General features: G+C 32.2%; 2 protein-coding genes across 2 annotated transcripts; one reads left to right on the forward strand and one right to left on the reverse strand.

Annotated features, from left to right (window-relative positions):
• The first annotated feature begins 4687 nt into the window (after positions 1–4687).
• Positions 4688–7505, forward strand: LOC129309550 (protein EDS1L-like). The gene is made up of 3 exons (XM_054951161.1): positions 4688–5100; positions 5243–6031; positions 6573–7505. The coding sequence occupies exons 1-3, from the start codon at positions 4714–4716 to the stop codon at positions 7269–7271; spliced, it is 1875 nt and encodes a 624-aa protein (XP_054807136.1). The 5' UTR covers positions 4688–4713; the 3' UTR covers positions 7272–7505.
• A 3681-nt stretch (positions 7506–11186) lies between these two features.
• Positions 11187–12791, reverse strand: LOC129309770 (uncharacterized). Its single transcript, XM_054951483.1, has 3 exons — positions 12565–12791; positions 12391–12457; positions 11187–12272 (listed from the first exon to the last, which is right to left on the reverse strand). The coding sequence occupies exons 1-3, from the start codon at positions 12637–12639 to the stop codon at positions 11416–11418; spliced, it is 999 nt and encodes a 332-aa protein (XP_054807458.1). The 5' UTR covers positions 12640–12791; the 3' UTR covers positions 11187–11415.
• Between the last annotated feature and the right edge of the window lie 10791 nt (positions 12792–23582).

The following is a 23582-nucleotide window of genomic DNA, read 5'->3' on the forward strand; positions in this document are numbered from 1 at the left end:
CTTGATTGAATTTCTGAGCTCACTACGCCATATAAAAACTTTAAATTAATTTCTGGAGACAGGCTTCTTTTTATTAGAACGACTTGCTTCAAGGTGAGGCAAGAGGAAGAACCGAAGAAGAAAGCGTCTGTATAGGCTTCTTTAAAAGAAAACTTCATGTATTTTTCTCCCTTTCTTCATATTAACGTACTTTTTCTATAAAATTAGTTTGTCTTTGTCGAATAAACTGATATTTTTATATACTATGTGAAGATAAGTTTCATTATTGATAATTCATTCAAAATGCTTCTCATATATTGTTCATTTCATATTGATATTGATATTCATTAACATTGGTTCCTTGCAGGTCAAGTAACCCACTAACACTTTGTAATTTATAATTGTAATTCAAAAGTTATTTTGAATATTAATTAATGGAATAGTACAACTTTTAATTTTTAAAGTTTGTCTCAATTATTAATTTCGTCCCTCAAATTTAATTTTTATTAATTTAGTTCTTGTTGTTTCCTTACTTATTGATTTGAGCCCTATTGTTCAAATATGAGTAACACTATTAAAATTCAATGACCTAGATAATGAAATATTGGTAACAACCATTTATATTCATGGAAAGAAGTGAAATTATTTGGATAGAGACAAAAGATAATTAGATTTTTTTTAAAAAAAAGAACAAAATGCAATGTAAAGAATTATATTAAAAAAATTAAACTTATTTGAGAGCTAATTTGTTCTCATTTACCTAAATATGCATGTCATATTATCAAAATACTTTACACATTAGATTAATTTGAGGGTAAATTTTTTTAAAACATAAAGCAATAAGATGATAATTTATGAAAACATACAGGATCTAATCGATAAAAATTAAATTTGGGAGACCAAATTGATCAATGAGCTAAATTTGAGAAATTAAAAGTTTTATTATCCCCTTAATTAATTAACTAACTATCTTTAAATCATATTAATTAATTATAAATCATGTTTATACATTTTGATTAATTTAATTTTTACAACCCAATAATAATTTGATCATCTATAAAAAATTTCATTTGAATTTACTTTGTTTTCTTTTCTTTTTTGGTTAATGAAATAAGATTAGATTAAACAAGAACAAACAAAAGTATAAAACCCTTGTTTTCTCCTCCTCCTCCTCCTTCGGCTCCAGCCATGTTTGCCCCAAAAAACTACTTCCTCTGCAATATCTTACTCCACTAAATATTATTAACTAATAAGACTTATGGTAATCAAAAGACTAACTCATATTGGCAATTATCAAGTTTTAATTCAAAATCAAAGAATTTTAAGTTTTCATAATCAAAGTAGGTTTAAAACAATCAAAATCTCTTATATTAGAGTAAAGACAAGTTATAGGAGCATGAGACACCTCTGAGGAGTTAAAGAAATCGAAAACAGTAGAAAGACTCATGTGCTGTAAAATAGGACAATGCACCGCAACTCATGCACATTGTGCCATGGTGTGTTGCTCTTTTTGTGCCACACACCATGGCTCAAGCGCCATGTGTGACGGCACGTTGCATGTAAAAATGACAGCAGATTCTGCTATTATTTTATAGCAAAATCAGAGAACTTTTGAAGCATTTTGATTCTCCATCCGATGTTCGAATGACATGATCTAGGTGTTTATAAAAACTCTTTACATAAACTTGCTAATGACACGGGTTTCACTTTCAAAACAAGTCACATTAGGAAGTTGGATACCCAAATATATTTTGACCACTTTTCACACTTTCATACCAAAAAATGTGCCCAAAACCCACAACAAGTGTCAAAAGCCTTTTCTAACACTTAGACTATGTCCATTGGATCTAAAATTATTAGTACAACACATAACACGCACTTAAACACCGGTATAGTATAACATTACTCCTCAACCCCATTTCACCAAAAACAGAAGGGAGAGGCATTTACCATTTCATTACATCCAAACCAAATCAAACATATTTAAACATCATTTCTACACTTACACTAGTATTTTGGCCTTATCAACATATATATATCATCATACACAAATACTCAAGGCTCAAAATACAACTCAGATATTTGCAATGACAAAGTAGTAGAAGTGTGATGGTATGCAACCTAGAATTGACAATTATATACTATTACACAAAATAAATTTAAGCTAGAGGCATATAATAGAAATGTGCTAATTCCTAGTCTCTTGAGCCTTCTCCCTCTCTACACCAGAGCTAAAAGAGTGTTAAAGAAGAGGGGTGAGTCTAGCCACTCAGTAACCAAGATAAAACCTACCTATGCAGTTATATATCAATTATAGATCAAGCACATGCATATGAAATCAAGTACTTAAAAGCATACTTACACACACACACACACTATAACTTATCATTATTTATTTTATATCATCCTTATTTCACATAAATTAGGAGCATTGTCACAATACATTTAGACATGTAACTATGACTCATTATCTGTCACAATTCAACACATGTGACATGTCATATATTTACATAAGCAATGATCAACCAATCTTATATCCTTATTATTTCCTCAAATTAAAACCATGAGCTATAACACTGAATAGGGTTCCGTCCATGTGACTAGAGTACCCAAGCTCACCAACTGTGAGGTATGACCCAGCTAAAGATCACATAACTCACTCTCAGACTATAGTTTCTCCCATTCTTGAATCTCTAAGGTGTCTCATTCCCTAGGCTACTCTCCTTGTTGAATTGGTGAAGAAAGCTAGGTTTTAGTCCCTCGACAAAATATAAGATAGTTTCTTGACAAACTATAGGACAAGGCTCTAGCCCCGTGCACTGGAGGGCAGCCTAAATATCATATAAATTTTTCTCTACTCCCAATCCCTAGGCGAACTCCCGCCTACTATTCATGCCATATACGATGCTCACTCATCTTTACATGTTCATTTATTGTTTATCAAAATCACACATTGCGTTCACAATCATGCACTACCCAAGTGAGTATCCACTAACAATTTCACAACATTATCCTCACTTTTTACAATAATTCATTTCTTCATTAATACGTATTTATCTCAACACAATATCACATTCATATTCCCAAAACATATATATATATATATATATATTCATAGTTTAAAAACCATCTTGATTTTACATCTTACATTTCAAGTCAAATATGAATTTATGCACAATCATACTTTCAAACATTGGAAATCAATTCATGCATGTAGTGTTCACAACTCTACAATAAACAATTAATTAACAAATAACTACCCAAAGCATGATTCCCCTTATTACCTCAAACATTTGATAAGTCAAAGATTTACCCCTCAATGTTATAGCTTCCAAGTTTGAATTTTCAAACCAAATAGGTATCCAAGAGTTCAATTTACAATTTACCAAGTTAATTTTTATTAATATTGCCAATCTCACACATTTCAACTCTTATTTCTCCACCTCTAAATTGTCCAATGCCCACTTACATGAGTTTGATCTTATTCATTGGGTTTATTAATTATTTATAGTTCTCAATAATATTAATGAGCTATTAAACTTCCATTAATGACATTACACTCTACCAAAGTGCGAGTATGTGACTACAATCTTGAGCTAAGTTTACAGCCTTGTGCATTATATCCTGCATTATTGTTGTGAGACTATATTTTGCCTGGCTGGGCGAAGTGTGATTGTGCGTCACTATCATGTGACTGTGGTCAATGAAGGTGAGGGCGAGGTTGAACTTTGAAGGTCATACCTCGAATAGGCATGGGCCAAAGGTGAGGCAAATAATGAAGTTTCTCTCATTCTCTTAGCTCGAAGCTCAAATGGCAAAGGAGGATGAAATCGAATATGATGAATTGGTGAAGTTAGGGCTTGAATTACAGGGACATAAGGCAAGACTTAAAGTAGTGAGTGAATGAGTGGTGACTAGGTTGGGGGTTCTAATTGAAAAAATGGCCAAAAAAATGAGTATATACGAGGGTGGCCTATAAGCACCTGCCCATACCTGTTTCCTTACTTCATTTTATAGGTATGGGTTGACCTGTTTGGCAATGGGTCGGGCAGGTACATAGGTAAAATGCTCAACCCTAATTAACAATAAAAAATTTCTTTCATACTATTTATTAGAACATTAAAAATAAAGAAATTCTTAAAACCATAAGTTATGAATATCTATAACATAATATTTATTATAACTTTATATTTATTTAAGGTAAAACACTAACCAATTAAATAAAAGTAGATATATAAAAATAGTGTTAGTTTTAAAATAATTAATTATTTTATTAAAAGTGAGGTTTAATTAAAAATATTTTATATTTTTTAATCAAACGAGTAAATAAGATCGGACACAATAAATACTAAATTTTGTGGGAGAGGAACCAACCGAACAATGTGGAGTACAGATTCTGCCGTATGGCTGGATTGTTTGTTCGGTTTTATTTGTCGTTCTCTCACGTTTTAGAATGGGCGAGGTTTCTACTCTCCAGTTTCCGCGAAGGTTAGGCATTCTTGTTCTGCTCCTAGCACAGATTCTTGTTCTGCTTTCCAATTAAATATATATCTACGGCCAGTAGAATTGTTCGACGCGCTTATCTTGTCCTGTTGGCTGAACAGCTCGTAATAGTATTTTCGTATGATTTTTGAGGGTCCCACTCCCGCGGCCACACCTTTTGCAGTCAACCCAGCCTCAAGTCATCTGGTCAACATTATTCAAATTACCTCAACATCCTCAGCATCCATCGCCATGTTCTTTAAATCTGAGCTCCACCATGAGGCACTCACAACACTTTCACAGAGCAGAGATATGGCGAGCGAGAGAATCGGAGACGCCCTTGGTATTAGAGAAGACCTAATCAAGAAGGCATGTGAACGCGCCTACAAATCTCACAAAGACAAAACTTTTCTCACCGAAAAGCATCGTTCCGGCACTTCTTCTGAACTCATCTTCAGCTTCGCTCCGTCCTGGTCCGTCTCTGATTTCTACGCTGATCAAACTTTCGGCGACACCAAAATCGATCTCTCTTTCTTTCCCTCACTCAGAAGCATCGGTAACGACGAAACTGCTCTGGTCAACAAAGCCTTCTTCACCAGATTCGAAGCCTTAGCCACCAGTCAATCCTTCAAATCAGAGGTAATTCTGAGTCAAACAGCCTCAACCCCCTTCTTCAACTTGCCAAATCAACGTTGTTTGTTTGTTAGTTTTCTGGTAATTAACTGATGTGTTGCCTTCTATTTCTAGAAGTTCATGAGTTATATGAAACTTGAATCTGCAGGTGGACAAAGCCACGAAAGACGGGAAGAGAATAGTGTTCACGGGCCACTCCTCGGGCGCTGCGATTGCGATTCTGGTGACACTATGGAAATTAGAGCAAGACCGGAAACTAACGAATACGAAACCCAACCCTCCTGTCTGTGTGACTTTCGGATCTCCTTTGGTCGGGAACCACATATTTTCTCACGCGACCAAACGAGAAAACTGGTCTCGTCATTTCATCCACTTTGTCCTGAGATATGACATCGTGCCGCGAATCTCCCTCGCTCCGTTCTCGTCTGTGGAGCGAACCATGGACCCAATTCTCCAGGTCCTGAGCCAGAAGAACAGATCCTCATCACCGGAACCGATCAGGTACTCGGAGTTTTACAACTCCGTGCTGAAGAACGCGGCGATGGTGACGAGCCATCGAGCTTGTAGTCTCATGGGAAGCACCAACTTGCTGCTGGAAACGGTGAAGAACTTTGTGGTTCTGAGTCCGTACAAGCCATTTGGGACGTTTGTGTTGTGCACAGGAAATGGAAAACTGATGGTGGTGAAGAACTCAGAGGCCGTGCTTCAGGTGTTGTTTCACAGTGCTGTGTTGAGTGAGGACGGACAAGGAGATCAAGTGGCGAGGGAGAAGGTATTGCAGCATTTGAATTATGAAGAGGAACTTAAAGAGAGCTTCCAGATGCAGAATGTGGTTTATTTGGATAAGCTTGAGGAGGTTCCTTTGTCTGCAGGTGATTGTTCTAATAATGATAATGATGCTGCAAATGTTGACAGTGCCCTCAATGATCTTGGACTCGTAAGTAGTCATAATACCTTACCATTTCTCTTTATATACCTTTTTATTGGTTGGTTCCTCTGATATATATTCACTTTCCAGTTTTAAATAAGTGCCAGTGGATGTAAATCTAAATGGGATTGACATAGAAAAAGGAAAATACAATTTGTTGCTCGTTAGTACAAAAAGAAAAGCGAGTCTTGTACAGTCTCATTCTATATTTATATGTGCTGTCTTTAGGAATACATGATTAATGACAGCAGAAAATCTTTATTCATTGCTGTATTTTTGGAAAGTTTTAATGAAGATAAATAGTTGAATGGCTATTTATTGTTATCTCCAATCATTTCTGATTCCATGTACTGTATTGAATGAGTTTTATGCATACATAGTCTTATATGGTATTCTCAGAGTTACTAAACTAGATATAGCAACTAACGATTAAGCACTGATACTAAAAATAGAAACCCCCCATGGCTTCAGAAACTGAGAATATTTCTGGTTCATATTCTTGATTCTGCATGAAAATCTAACAGAACGCATGACTTGTGTGGGATTTCAGGGAACAAGAGCGAGACTGTGTCTGAGAGCTGCGGGGGAGCTGGAAAAACAAAAGTACAGAAACGAGGCAAAGATAGACAAAAAGAAAGCTCAGGCAACAATGAGGGAGCTAGAAGATTACAAAGAAGTGAGTAGAATCCAAGGAGTGGGATACTACGATGCGTTCAAGCTTCAAAAAGATGAGAAAGACTTCAAAGCGAATGTGAAGAGGCTATTGCTGGCAGGCGTGTGGGACGAGATCATCGAAATGCTGAAGAGGTACGAACTACCAGACGAGTTCGAAGGCAAGGCAGAGTGGGTGGAGATGGGAACTCAGTTCCGGCGATTGGTGGAACCACTGGACATAGCAAACTACTACAGACACTTGAAGAATGAAGACACGGGGCCGTACATGGACAGGGCCAGGCCTAAACGGTACAGATACACACAGAGATGGCTTGAGCATGACATGAGAATGGAGACAGGGGCCTGCTCGGAGTCGTGCTTCTGGGCTGAGGCGGAGGAGCTGGTGAGCAAGACGAACAAGGGAGCGTTTGATAGAGAATTCAAGGAGAGGGTTGAGAAGCTTGAAGTTGAACTCGACAGGTGGGGTGTGAGAGGTGAGATTCTGAAGGATGTGTTGTTGGAAGAGACCACTTTTATGAGGTGGTGGAAGGGCAAGCTGCCCCAGGATTACAAGTCAGGCAAATTTGTGTGCTAGGCTGCACAAATATCCGCGTGTTTCATTTCAGTTTCAGTCAAAATAATTTAGCATGTATTTCTTGTGTAGTGGTTGCTGGGATGACCACGGCTTTGTCGTTTTCCACGATTGTATCATGTAATATGTTATGTATTATATATTCCGAGGTTAAATTCCTCGAACTTGTTTCCCAATTCCCTTGAGTGAATCTCTGGTGTTACTACACCGTATAACAACTTTAAATTGATTTCTGGAGACAGGCTTCTTTTTAGAACAACTTGCTTCACCGGTGAGTGAGTAAAGTTTCTGAGTACTCAGGCTTTGAGAAGAGTACAGGAAGAAGAGTCTGCATGGACTTATTTGAGAGAAAGCTTCCCGTATTTTTATCCCTTTCTTCATGTTCTCTTACTTGTTCTATAAAATTAGTTTTCCATTTCATATACTACATGAATATGAAGATAAATTACCTTATTGATAATTCATTCAAAATGCTTCTTGTATATTTTTCATTTTATATTAATATTGATATTAATTAACATGGGTTCCTTTCAGGTCAAGTAACCCACTAATATTTGTAATTTATAATTATAATTCAAAAGTTATTTTGAATATTAATTAATTAATTAACTATCTTTCAATCATGTTTATACATTTTGATTAATTTAATTTTTGCGGCCCAATAATAATCTGATATCTGGATCTGTAAATTTAATTTGGATTTACTTTCTTTTTTGATTAATGAAATAAGATTAGATTAAACAAGAACTTACAGAACTATAAAACCCTTGCTTGACTGACCACACCCTGCCTCTGCCAGTTTTCCCCCAAGAAACTACGACCTGCACTTCGCATCCATATTTTTTTTCCATAGCAGAAAAAGAAAAGGAGAGTGGCACTACACTTAATGAACCTTAAACAACGCAATCATTTTTCAACCTCTATACAATGTACAAAAACACATTATTATTTCTATAGTGTTCTTCCTTTGTTTCCCACCTAGAACTAGAAATTTGCCCTGTCCATTTGCGTAGAATATTTAAATTTGAGCAGTTTAAGCTGCGGGAAAAGAGGAGAGAAAATTTGATTTTTTTTTAAATAATATTAATGCATGCTTGGCCAATAAGAGAAAATAAGAAGAAAAGAAAATGAGATAGAGAAATTTTTTTTGGGGGGGGGGGAAGTAAAGAGACGTGATTTTCTCTTCATGTGCTTGCCTGGCCTAAAAAAAATAGAGAAGTGAGAAAAGTTGTTAATTTCATATGGACAATAATAATCTTGTTATTTTTAAAAAATTATTTAGATATAATAAAACTTGAAATTTTAGCATATCATTTATATAATTTTCATTTTATACTAGTAATGGAATACAAATACTTTTTAAACAAAAACTAATGAAATAAAAATATATTTAATGCACATTATTTTATCTAAGTTTAAATTTTATTTATAAAATTATTAAATAGTCTCTCCAATTCTGCTTGCAAAGGTCCTTCTAGAAGGATTCTTTGATCTTTTTTATATAAGACACGAAATGAAATATTAATTACATTTGTTCAATATAACACACTGAAAGAGTTAATACAAATTTAAAAAACTATTTAAATAAAAATAAAATAAGAAGTTAATACTACTTTTAAATAAAATTAATGACCTACCTAACTTTCTTTTGTTTTGATGAAATAGTTAAAAGTATCTCATAAATTTGAGAGTAAAGTTTTCTCTTAAAAATCTTTTCATGCTTGGAAAGAAGAGTTGAAGGAAAAATTGAATTTAAAAATTGGAGAAAAAAAATACATGAATTCCACATAATATTTTCTCTTTAATTTTCTCTTCCTTACAATTTTTTCCTCTCAACCCAGCGAGGGAAAATGCGCTTCACTTTTTTCTCCTAGCAATCATAAGTAATTCCTCAACCAACAACTGGCTGACAACCGGTGACGGTCAGGCTGCCGTTCAAGCCTACTTAAACTATCAGTTCTGCATATCAATTTTTACAAATTATCTGCAGATCAAGCTAAAAGCCCAATATACATCGCCCCCCCCTCTCATTTATATTGAGAGATGGACACGCATAAACGCTCATCAATCTGATGCTTCCGTTAACAGATCGTCAATTACATATTCGCAGTACATTAAAATTCATTTGTATCATATTTTTAATGGAGAGATTTACTTTGAGAAAAAAGGACACGAGGTACCAGAGCATTGAGGCACCCTGAAAATCAAATCATAATAAAAATCTAGACAGGAAGGAAGAAAATACTTCAATTTTCTTGAAAAGAATCTTTTGTCATGGCTGAGACATCCCACAAGAGACATACACTACGGCAAGTGAATCCTTTATACAGTATGGGAACCTCATAAGGCGACAGAATGCAGACAAAAATGATCCCTCACAAAACTTGACCGCCCCTAAGAATCTTCAATAAAAAGTCTAGCTCTTGCTAAAACCATATAATTCGAGCCTTTGCAAACTGAGCACAGCTTCATTACATCTTACCCACCTTCCCATTTCCAGAACCTTGAAATGAACGTGCAGAAAATCATGTGCACTCTAATCGAACTAAATCCCACCGAAATACACCATGCAACATGATAAATCAATAAAGGATACAGCTCATCATTAGTTTGATTCTGTTCTCAGCATTACTTCTTAGGAGAGAGAGCCTCCTTTTAACTTAGCTAAAGCTCAATGTTACCACGGCGAGATGCATCCGTGACCATAAAATAGATGGTCGTTCTTTTCCCTACAAATTAGGCAGCTAATATGGCCATGAAAGTATGATTAAGATTATAATTATTAATCAATAAGAGATGGGTGCAAAATCTGTCATAATCAGCTAATTCAATAATCTCCCAAAATTTGCTAAAACTTCCCATCATCCCCCATCCAATTCCAACCAAGAAAGACAAGGATGGCCATATTCTAGTCATTCCAGCCCATGTTTGGTGCAGCGCATAAATAATGAGAAAATTGAAGAAAAATAGAAATCTTCTATGCAAACAAATTGCTCTCTAATTCAGCTTTAAAAAAGTGAATCGACCATCTTCCAATACCAATAACTAAGAACAATTACAGGGGATATTATATTAAAATAAATTGGAGTATTGCGTTATTCATCTTCTTTTGACATTTTTTTTTTCTGTCATAAACCCATCCTTCTGATATGAAGAGGAGTTTGATAAGGTGCTACTTCTGTAAATATTTATATTTCCTCTAAATAAAGCACATGATTCGATAATAACAAATTACTTTTTTGGGCTCCCTTTGTCAAAAATATAACATTGACAACGAAGGAACTGAACGATAAAACCAATCATACCCGTGGAAAACATATCATAAGTTATCTACCAAAGACTAGCACCCCCTTCATTTCACTTAGAATCTTCAATAAAAGAAATTATATGTTTTAAAAAGGACAAGAACTAAAAACCAAGAGAGAAAAACCTAAATATCAATCCCAGAAAATTATAGGAACAATAATTTGAAACATAAACAACCAGGACAAGACCTAGCTAATATGCTTCACCAAGGAAGCGGCGAGCACAAACGATTTACAGGGTGAGCTAACAAAAAGAAATGTTGGCAGTACCATAAATAAATTACCATACCTCAAGTCTTGTATTTCTCACAACAGAAAGATTCTTTAGAAGTGAGATGAGATTACTACTGCGTCCATCTTTCAGGTGCTCAAATCAGAGGAACAAGGATTTTCAAAGGAGGCCAAGAAAAAGAGAAGCAGAGCTTGCAAAGAAGAAATAGCATCAATAATCAAGAACAGCTTGCGAAGAAAAGGAACTGCGAATGCAATAAAATAAAATTCAAGGACAATGATGAGCATGTTGAATTTAATATGATGATCAACAAGGGAGTATAAAAAGCAAAGAGTAAAGAAAGAACACATTATATGAGAAGAAGTCATAGCACAAGAAAAATAAACAACATGCACAATAATTTTCAATTATTAAATTTCTATACCATTTCATCTATTCACATATCACCCTGAGCATTCTACATCAACAAATGCACCACAAGATAACAACCAAACTCGCCTTGAGAAACAGGTTGATTCCCTCGGGCACAAAATCCATACCTACAACAGCTAGACCTACGAAAATTAGACCTAGGAATACAGAAGCAAGGATGCACCAAGTTGAGACTCCTTTATGTCCTATAAATCATGCTACGTGAGCGCTCCAAACGAAGAGTCAGGTTGCCTCCATGGACGCTTGCCTCTGGCTCAACAGATTTGCAATCATAAGGCTTCCTGCACCCAGGACAGCGACCATCCTGCTCAAGAATCCTCTTGTGACAGAAGAGGCAAAGCCGAAATCCACACAAGCAAGGTAAAAAAGACGAATCTGTCAAGTCAAGATCCTCACAGCATATTGGACAAGGCGATGGTGCAGCAGGGTGAGCCGATGGGATCCCTCCTCCACGAGAGTCCGGATTTGGCAAACTATACTGCTTAGAAAGATTAGGAAGACTCTGAGGACGAAAAGCATCATCAGGCCTCCAAGCTCGGCTATTGCCAGAGGCCAACGGAACTAGTCTATCACTCTCGGTTTTAGAATTCCGTGCACCTAAATACGACCCATGAGTCATTTCACGAGGCGAAACCATTTGCACAACTGATTCATGAGCAGGGGGTGACTCCGAGCATGCATTTTGATGCTTGTCATTGGCGGCTAATGCATCAGCCACAGCCTCCCAATCATCCAAGCAATCATCATCGCCTTCTTCTTCAGTGACATTCCCAGAGCAGGTCCCGGCACTGCTGCTGCTGCTTCCAGTGAAATTTGTTCCAGACTCATTACCCCCCAACATGCTACTATCAACACTGGAGGGACTATTGGATAGAGATTCCATGTAGCCATCATGATGGATCGATTCATCAATCTCCTCACCTCTAGGGATCATCTCCAATTTCTCCCATGAACGTTTGCTGGCTTCCCCAACAGGCATGGAGGGCGCATGTCCACCGTCCCCTAGGTCCTTGCAATTCTTAGTCTTGACCATAACTAATACCCGTCCACGGATATTGACAAAAAGACTGACATTAGGCAAAGAACATACCGATGGAAATACGTATACGATGAATATACATGCATATCAATGAAACTTGAAAACCGTTCCTACCTTGAGAAAGCCACTGCTCGCGACGGGCATCAATCTTACATTGCTTTAATTTAGCAGACCTGTTGGTCTGAAGTCTCCGAAGCCATAGGATGAGGAAAATAATAGCACAGAAATGAATGCATAAACTAAATAATCACAATAACATCAAAATGAACACTGAAATCAATATCTTACCCTTTTTTTCTTGCTCAAATTCTTCGCGTTTGCAGCTGAAGGAATAGGAGCGGTAGTGATTGAATCAGAAACCATGGTTGTGTAGCCGGATTACAAATCGAAGAACAGCGAAACGCAAAAACCCTAATTTGTGAAGGAGACTGAACCGGGAGAAAATATATAGAGAGATGATGTAAATGGATAACGGAATTTCCTTAGAATCGCTCGCCCTCTTCAAGAAACGAATTGAGCAGGAGGGAGTGCGAAATTCTATATATAAAATTCAATCCCCAAGTTACCCTTGTACTTGATTCAAACTTCGAGTAATTGCTCCACAAATACGTGAAATTTTATAAAAGTTGGAGGGTGACAATGTTACAGACCTTGAGAGGGCAGAACGAATACATACGACGTCGTTCGTTGAGTTACGGATGAATTTTCTGCGAAATAATAATTAATGACAAATCGACAACAATAAGGTATCGTTGAGAAGTCTATTGGATAAATTAATTACAGTAACGATTACCAAAAAATGTCACTTAAAATGCCAAATATTAACAAAAAAAAAACTTACTCAATTAATTTTTTTGGCAAAAACTACTCAATTAATTTATGGAATATTAAAAAATATGCTATATTTTATGTGATAAGAAATACTTAAATAGTTCAGATATACCATATTATTTGTAATTTGTCTAATTAAAATGTTTCAAGTAATTTAAATGAAATATTATGTGATGTTTTTAAAATTAATTTTATTTTTATAATTGAATGCATATCTGATTTTTTTTCTTTTCTCTCTCTACTATCATTAATATCATAATTAATTTATATTTAATGTCATCTAAATATTATATTTTTATTGGATAGGTTGTAAATGATGTGGTACATCCAGTTTGTTTAAATATTTTTCTTTATGTGATACCTTTATTTTGCACCTCCCATGTTTTTCATATTTAATTAAATTTGTTTAATCCCAAAAATTATAATAAAATATGATCAAAATACTTATAATTTTTTTATTAGAAAAAAAAACAATGCCGGAGTTCAGGTTAGGTTTTGCCAAACTCTCCCCACTTGCAGATATTATTGTAACCCACTTATACATACTTTTTGTGAAGTATTTTTAACAATTTCATAAAAAAAAAAGAGGTGGTTAAGTCATTATTTTTGTTTAAAAAATATAAAAATGAACTTTTAACTTTACTTATATTTAAATTAAAAAAATTAAATTTATATTACATTTTTTTTCATAATTAATGAGTTTGAATGGAAATAATATTAAAAAAATTAATATCACATCAAGCATCTTATATTAAGAGTACGTAAATATAATGTGTAAAAAGAAATAGTCATTAATGGAATAAAATGGGTGGAGTGAAACAGAACGAAATATTTAATTGTTTAAAAGTTTTATAAGTGGAATGAGCAATTTTATTTAATAATAATTTAAAAATAAATATATTTAAATTAGATATAATTAGTATTAATAATTTAGTATTAGGGTGGGAGGTAGTGAAAGAGTCAGAGTGTATGATAAAAATGAGAGTAATTTTATAATAAAAATATTTATATCAAGTCATTTTATCCCAACTCCTAAATCGGGGTCAGAAAAAATGGAGTCACGATGGCTCAAGACAAAGCTATGTAACCCATAAGGCCAACCTTAGGACTCCCAAAAAAAAAAAAAAATCCCCTAATACTCCTATCATATACGTGAAGCGTGGTTGATATTTGCATTATTATTATAGGTAAAAGAGAATGAAAAGTTTTAATTGTTTTTTCAGTAAAAAAAAACTTCAATCAATTTTAATATAACTTTAATTATTAGGTCAAACTCATTATCTACTTAAAAAAAAAAAAGCAAGATGCATGATATACTAATTTTGCATTATATCACCTTGCTCTTCTTCACTTTCACAATCTCACTTTCTATCTTTTCTTTTTCTTGTTCCAAAGCCTAAACCATTGTCAAATATTAGTGTCAAGGTTGTATGTGGCTTTAGGCTTAGGCAGCAGCTTTAAACCTCATTAAAATATTATTTATAATTTATATAATGATTATTAGTTTTATCATTTACCATTGATAACATCAATATTAATTATATCCTTTTCGTTAAAAATATACTCCTATGTATTAATTATCACCCCATATTAATGTTAATATTTACATACTATCTTAATATATAAAATAGAGTGGGAGCAGTCCATCGACAATAATTCTCATCTTTCTCCATCAAATTTTTTACTCTTTTATTAAAATTATTATATTATACAAGCTATATTTGACTAAAAATTTCACATTAAATCTCAAAACTCTATCACAAGGTTCTGACTCAAGATGGCTTAAAAAAGCCATCTCAAGTCATATCACTCCTTTTTAAAAAACTCTCCCAAACAATAATATAGAATTTTTAGCTACTCCACTTCATTTTATTTCGTCCCAAAAAAACAGCCAAATAATACCTAAAAGACACTTATAATAAAGCTAGGAAGGAGAAATATCTAAAAATACTAATCAAAGTGGAACATAATTCTAAAGATTAATTTTTTTAATAAAAAATATTGATCCAAATCGATCATCACTTTAACTTTGAAGGGTTAAAAATAATGTTTTCATGTATATTCATTTCCGGAAAATCATATAATATTTAAATTAATGTTTATTTGTGAAGGTCTTTCATTTATTAAACTACATGTCACGTGATTGTACATTTTTTTCTGCAAGATTCACTTTTAATGTGTTTCTTCAAGTAGCAGGGCCTTCCTCAATTCTCACGGAAATGGCCTTTTCTGTCAGCACCTGCCCTTTTCTCATTGCTTGTCTATCACTTTATGCGTTCACGCGCTTGTTTACAATTTTTTTACTTGTCATTTTAAACAAAACAAACATTTTATAATTTGATAAAGGTATTTTCTTCTAGAACATACTACAGGTGATTTGTTAAGAATATAAGCTCAAGATCTAAATTTTTTTTAATGGATAATCAATCCTTTTTAAGGATGCTTATTTTTATATATCATTTTTTAAATATTTTTGTGCCAAATGTGATTATCAATAGCTTACATTTGTGAAAATTCGAGAACCTCACAATTCATGCTCTTTTTTTTTTTTTTCGCCATCAATCAATGGCACACTTACTATTTGGTTGGAGAGGACACAAGGGGATAGAAGATTCTATAAAAAATGGAAAAGTAAAATTTTAAATTTTAAATAAAAAGAATATGTAAACTAAAAGAGAAATAGAAATTAATTAAAATCTTTTTTATATTTGTATTGTTAGTTTCATGGGCATTCCAAACAATTTTTTTTTTTTTTTTGAAAGGAGGTTAATCCTGCAGGGTGGGAGATAAAACCCACCAACTCTCTCATGTAAGGTGATTACTTTGTCACTGGAACCATGCGTAGGTGCATAAAATATTTTGATCAAAACTTTGATGCGTCTGGACTCCTAAAAACCGATTTTTGGAGACATGCTCATAGTTCTGGGCCTTGGCAAGCAACATCTTGGGCTTTATTGTTAATCTAGACGAGTAGCCCATGAAGTCTTTGAAGCTAGAAGACATGCGACACAAAAAAAACAAACTTCCATATTTTTGGGGACAATCACAGTAAAGAACTTGGGAAGAACATTTATTGCAAGTAAGGGTCCAGTAATTCTGAAATTGCTCTACAAAATTAGAGGACTTAAACGTAATTAAAATTTATTATGAAAATATAAAACTAACCCTCTCTCTCACACACACACGTGTTTATATATTTGTTGTAGTGAAAGAATTGATTGTTATTAAAGTAAAAATTAGATTTATTTTTTTTAAAATAGAGATTTGTTCACCAAATTATAACACTTTCTCTCTATCACCAAGTTAATATTTTGGAGTTACTAATGAAGTAATTAATTCTTGTTAAAATGAAAATGGAATTATTTTTTTTCTGAATGGGGACTTATGTATTAAATCACAATACTTATTTTTCTATACCACCAATTTAATTTTTTGGAGTTGTAAATAAGTGCATTGACTGTTATTAAAATAAAAATGAAACTTATTTTTTTCTTAAATGAGTAATTGCTGTTAAAAGAGTATGTGAGGGGTGGTTTTGTCTTTTTATAACAATTTTTAATTATATTTAAGTCTTCTGATTTTGCAAAGCAATTTCATAATTATTTGGTCCTTGTTTACCATAAATGTTCTTCCCGAGTCTTCTATTGTGATCTTCCCTTGGCTTGCTTCTCATTGTCCTGGAGCCAACATTGTTGAGAACAATATCAAGATCTCTAAAATAAATTAATATCAAACAAAAATTTATAATAAGTAAATATTAATATTTGAAAAAAAATTGGCCAAAAGAGATTAACAATTAATAAGTGAAAATTTAAGTTTTAAAAATTATCTGATTCATTAAGTTCAAATTTTATATTAAATCATTTTAATAGTTTTTTTTATTGATATTAAAGACTCTGCCTCTCACTGAACCACAAGAAAAGAAAAACACAACGTTGGGCCTAGTACATTGTGTTTCCATTATACATCACAATGAAATTTTGCTTCTCAACTTTCTTTTTCCTTTCCTCTTGAACAAAAAAATACGTGACTAATGTCAAGCAGAACAGAAATTGTGAATTCGGCCAAGAAAAGGGATAATTACATATGAGGACCTCAAATTTGTGAAATGACAGGAGCAACTAATATTTAAATAAAATAAATGGATAAAAATGTCTAGATGTAATGCACAACATAACTCAGTTATATTTCCTCAAAACTCAATCAAATTCAAAAAATTATAAATATCAAAAAATTAGTTGCAAATATATAAGTTATAAACTGTAAAGGTTTCCTAAATATAAAAAATTCAACTATAAATATTTAAATCCAAGGTATAATTATCAAAGTTGATGGATTAGTTATAAATATAGTATAAATGGTAAAAGATATAATTGAGTTTGTGGAACAACAACCAACGTTAACAGGGATTGGGTTTGATGGAAGGAGTTAATCACTTATAATGTTGCAAACTATGACAATATGATTCAAATCCTTACTTGAAAAAAATATTCATATTTAATATTTGACTGTATTTTAAATATGATTGTTTTTAATAGAAAAATAAATGTACAAAATAAAAAAATGACAACCAAGCTTTCACAATCTTATATTTATAAAACTTTCACAATTTATGTCGTACTTGCAACTAAGTTTTTAGGATTTATAAATGATCTATAATGAAATTGATAAGGGACAATCAAATGATATCTCACAATAATATAAAATCTCAAGGTATGTTATCTCATGAAAATAGCTTCACAATGAAAATCAATTCATTAATTTAATGAAATCTATAAAATAGAAATGGTTTGACTATTTAAATATACCTCTAAAAATTTAAATGACATGATCCTAGTTAATCTAAGATTCCAAATGAATATATTTTATCCTTATTTAAAATTAAAACAAATAAACTATTTTTTCTCAATTTAAATTTGAATTTAAAATATGATAAACTAATTTTGCTAAATTTAAGAAAGAACATTCACTAAATAATTGAATTCATGAGCTTGAATATCTTGAGCTAGGCCTAATATGTTAAAAATTTTTCTTAAGTCTTCTAGAATTTCATTTACTTTTAAGATTCTTTGATCATGTAGGACGTTTTTAATTAAAGAAATTAAGGCTTCTTTTGTCCTATTGATTCTGGATGTAGTTATTGGTTCTCAAATGCTTTACAACAAATCAAATATGTTAAATGTTAGATTTTGACTTGTTCTTTGGTTCCCATCACAAACTAAAATTTAATTAATGAATTTAAGGCTTCTTTCACACTTTTAGTTTTGTATCCAGTTATTGATCCTCAAATGCCTCATAACAAATTAAAAGATACTAAATATTAGATTATAATTTGTTCCTTCATTCTCACTGGAAACTAAAATTTCTCATTGTGTGTTTCACACGGTGATTAAATGTAGGGAAAACATAATTTTAAACCCACATTCTTTGTTCAAATTTTGTTATAGGTTTCTACACTTTTAATGTTAGGTGTTTTATGTCTTTATAATACTACTCATGGAGGGACCTAGTTAGAATATTAAAAAATAAAAGTATGAAAACTTAGAACACAAAAAAAAATGCAGAGATCCATAGCAAAATTCGAGCAAAGTATGAGAATTTAAAGTTTTATTTTTTTAAAATTTTTATAAATAAATTGAACATTCAAGATCAAAGGTAGTGGAAAAAATCTTACACATGCATTTTAACAATAGAGAAAAGAGCACATATAATCGAATAATTTTTCACAAATTTTCTATTTAGTTCATTAATTTAAAAGTCGTGTGTCCAAATGGCACAATTGTTCTATAAGTCTTATCTTGCCTGAGCGGCCGAGCCATTCAAAATTCAACCATAGGCAAGCATTGAGCTAGGGTCAAATCTTGCCCTATTTGGCTCGGCTTGGACATATACATTTTTTTTTTCCTTTTCAATCTTATTTTTAGCGATGATAATTATATTTTAAATAAACATTTTTCATATTTCTATTTTTTAGAATATTTTAGAGTTGAGCCAAAATCAAACGCAACGGTACGTTTGGTTAGCCAACAAGCTGGGAGTGACGCCTGGTCGTGCCCGAGCCATGTGCTCCCTCTCGTCCTTGCACATGATTCCTATGAATGTTTCATGCCTTTCACGTGACCCTTTGCACCCAATCTACCATTTAGCACAAGACACGTGTATCCATAACATGACATGGAAGGCATCAAATTATGTAGCCCACAAAAATTAAAATTAAAAATAATTAAAAAGGGAAATTAGCGACAATTATATTGTACGGCGTGTGCTCTTGAGGACTTGAGGTGCGTCATACTCAGATGGCATGATACTTTGTAATTAATCGAATTTGCTATGCCCTCCGTTCTTTCTTTTATTTTCAAAAGTACCAAATAACAATGAAGGCTTGTTTTACAGTTTCCTGCCCCAGAGTACATTATTAAAATATGAATATAGGATATTAAAACATGTCGGTGGGCATTATTGGCCATATGTAGTGTGAATCAATTATTTTTTTTTTCCTTGATGTATCCTCACAACAAGCAGTCATTAAATTAATCTCTTAAAAAATTTAAGCACTATGTAAAAAATTGCACTATTCATAATTTGTGAATAATATTTTTTTTTTTACAAAAGTGATTGTAGATATTGATGTTCAACAAGTAATTTATGCATAAAATTTTAACTTCAAAGTTTGAAACACTTGCTTCCTAGTGAAAAAAATGATGATTTGATTTTCATACATGTATTAAGAAATTGCTTAAAATTTATAATTATTTTTTAAAATTTATCCCTAACTATATGTTGACATCCCTTCGCAGAAAATTGAATTAATTTCAATGTTCTCCTTTATTTCCCCCTTCTAGTTTTTTATGGATCCACATATAAATAAGAAATATTTAAGAAAAAGGCATTTCATTATTCGAATAATTTAAAGAAGGGACTAACATTTTTTACCATGAAAAATTTTCAATATGTTCCTTGTATTTAACATTAAAAAATCATATGCAAGATCAAATACATATGCCGAGCTTGGCAAAAAAAAAAAAAAAACTTATATTAAGAGAAATCTTGAAAAAAAAAAATCAGGATAGCAGCAACAAACTTTAGCTGAGTAATTAAATTGATCTACCGTCGCTTGCATGTAAATTAATGGGACATGGAACAGATATATACTTTCAACTAGGACAGTGTACTTAGTTAGAAAATCTGGTTATCCCAGCCTTGCACGAGCCATTTAGGTACATTAGGCCGGGTGCCAAGTAGTGGTCTAACCATATGCTGCCCAATTTGACCCGAACATATGTCATTTTTTACTTTTTATGGATAATATTTATTTTATGGTGTTATTTTTTTTATAATTATCATGAATTATATTATTTTTATGATTTTTTTAAATTTTTTTATCTATCATTACAATTTTGTTAATCTCTTTCAAAGTTTAAAATTTGACTTTAACTTAATATTGTGTAAAAATAATTGATAGCTGTTGATGGAATATAATTTTTAAAAAATTAATTTTGATTTTTATGTTTATTTTGTGAAGAATATATTTTAAATGACAATAATTACGTATTTTTAAAAAAGATTTTTTAATATATATTTTCCAAAAAGATTTGTAAAATTTTTTTTTTTGGGTCTTTTGGGCAGAGACCAAACTTGGATTAAACATTTGGGAATCGAGCTACAGTCATGCTTGTATTTGAAAGGGACATACTCCTTTTAATCTCTATTATAAAACACTTTTAATTATTTTAATAAAATTAAAGAAAAGTCACTAAGTGTATGTTTAGATCAAAAAAATTTGTAACTAAAGTTAAAAAAAAAATTTATGATTTTAACGTAACTTATATTTGAATATATTTTTTTTAAAAAGTGAATTGGACAAATTAAAAATTATTTAAATGATTTTATTCAATAATCAATTGAGATATATAATAATAAAAATATACATACATTTTCTTGTATTTATTTTTTGTAATTAATTTGATATTTTTAGAAAAATATTAAACTTAAAGTTAATAATTTGTTCAAAAGAGTGTATTAATGAAAAAACTATATTTAAAGACCTTACGAGAAACTTATTCACAATCAAGAATTAATGAAAAAACTATATTTAAAGACCTTACGAAAAAGAGGAGGGGGTGAAGGAGAAGGAGGCAAGGGTCGACCCTTATTAAAGTGAGGAAGCCATAGCAAAGAAGAGGCTGCAGGATGAGGTGACAGGTTAATAATAAAAGACAAGCTAATATTTGTTGTAATTATTTTAAAGTTCGACCAACATTGCCTCAGTCAAGAAGCTCATTCAGATGGCTTTCTTGGAAATGCACATTTGGTCCCAAAAGTTCCTTTGGTGTTTTTTTTTATCATCCAAACAAGATATTAGATCTTGTAATGGATTTTTTTTACCTTCTAATTGAAGTTTAGGCTACCCCAATCTTATTTAAAAAGTAAATCAATCATACTCCAAGTCTTCAACTTTATCTGCAAATAAAAAGACTTATAATTATATCTTGTTTAGATAAAAAAATTTAAATTTATATTACATTCTCTCTCATAATTGATGAGTTTAAATAGAGATAATGTTTAAAAAAATGTAATTAATATTCCATCAAATATTGTGCATTAAGAATAAAAAAAAATTAATAGAAGGTGCACACCATAATAAGGAGTGGAGGGAGTACAAATGGGGCCCGACAAGGAACATCTACAATGAAATAAATAAGATGGGTGGGGATAAATGGTTTTTTTTATCACGCACTTGTATTCTCTCATTAAAAGTAATTGTGTTTAAAATAAAATTAGATATTAAATATAACTATCTCTCATATTAAAAATTAAAACATTTATTTTATTATATTATAAAGGACTATCATACTTTGTAGGACCAAGTATGAGTTGATAGATGTGGATAAGTTTTTGATAATGTGAATGACCCAATCAAAAATGTAACTTGACATTATGTATTTTACTTTTTCTGATTTTATTTAAGAATATCCATTTAATTCCATTCATAAGTTATTATGTGATCTTTTATATAATATTTAAAAAATATTTTTAAAATTATCTTTCATAAAAAAAAATAACATGATGTCAGTTTTGAAATTTGTTGTATATATATATATATTTAAAATTTTATGTACTTTTATTTTTTTTAATTTTTTTATATTGATATTAACGAGCTTGATAAAAATGATATATAAAGAGTTTGAGAAATATTTTATAAATAAAATAAAGATACAATTATATGATATGGGGGTGATTACTCATTTTTAAATTATTATCACTAGACATAGCAAATGGAGCCTGGGAGGATATGAATTTCAAGTGACATGAAAATTGAAAACTAGAGGGAGCGTAAGCGACAAAAGCCTGCACCGACATCCCGAATGCCTTTTGCCCATTTGTTCAGCATCTTCGGCTCACCCCATTTGCCGTGCCACGTGTCATCCCACCCCAATGTCCACCCAGGGCCCGGCCTATTATTCATATTTGTTTTATTTATGTTTTTTCAATATGAAAATAAATCATAAATTATGATTTATGAGTAAAATATTTCCTTATCATCAGATAAAATAAGACTCGTTACTATATATTTAATATTGTTTATTTCCTGATTAATCAATGTAATCCTTATTAATGAAGGCCAGAATTCACCTATCATTTATTTATATCTAGTTAGTTAGATAGACAATATAGAGTGACAAATATGACCTTCTGAGAATGCAAATTGCAGATCGTGCTTATCATCCATGACTCCGTATCATTATAAGATTCTTAAATTTATACGGGTTAAAGGATAAATTTGCACTAAAACTTTTTCATTAGGTGCACATGATATTCTTAACTTTTTATTGGAATAATATTACTTCAAAAGCTTAAAAAAATAATGTAATGTGAACCTACCGTTAGCCTTCACGCATGTTGATTGTTAAATTAGTTGTGTTGACCAAATGAAATAACATGCAGCTTATATCAGCTGAATGGGACAAAAAGCAGGATCATGTGTTTTTTTTTTTCTTTTTTTACCTGTAGCTCCTGAAATAATTGCTGAGCCAGATCCAAAAACTTGATCCCTTCAACATTGAGGACATCGCTGAAGGAAGAAGACGAGGAGAAGGACGATCATGAGGGTGTGGGATTGATGTTGAGTATCTCCATGGAAACAAAAAATTTCAGGGTGATTTGGAGGTGCATTGAGGTAGGTGCTCAAGGGGGCAACATAGTTTGCACAAGCGGCCATCTCTAGCTTGGTGAAAGTGTTGATCTAGATTCGATTTTTCTTTCTGGGTTAAATAAACTTTACTCGCATTGTAATGTTCCGCTTTGTTAACTCCGGCAATCAAATCAAAGTCATATAGGTAAATGGGGATATTAGCATGGATTGAGACTTTTTTAATCAAGTTTACCTTGATTTAATCTTGCCTCTAATTCAAGCTGTTCCCCCAGTAACCCAAACCCATAGAGAGAGATAGTAGAGAGGAGTGATCAAAGGGAGC

Source organism: Prosopis cineraria, unplaced genomic scaffold (genome assembly GCF_029017545.1).
Source record: "Prosopis cineraria cultivar Desert tree isolate PC_DT_omini unplaced genomic scaffold, ASM2901754v1 PC4, whole genome shotgun sequence".
Taxonomy (NCBI): Eukaryota; Viridiplantae; Streptophyta; class Magnoliopsida; order Fabales; family Fabaceae; genus Prosopis; species Prosopis cineraria.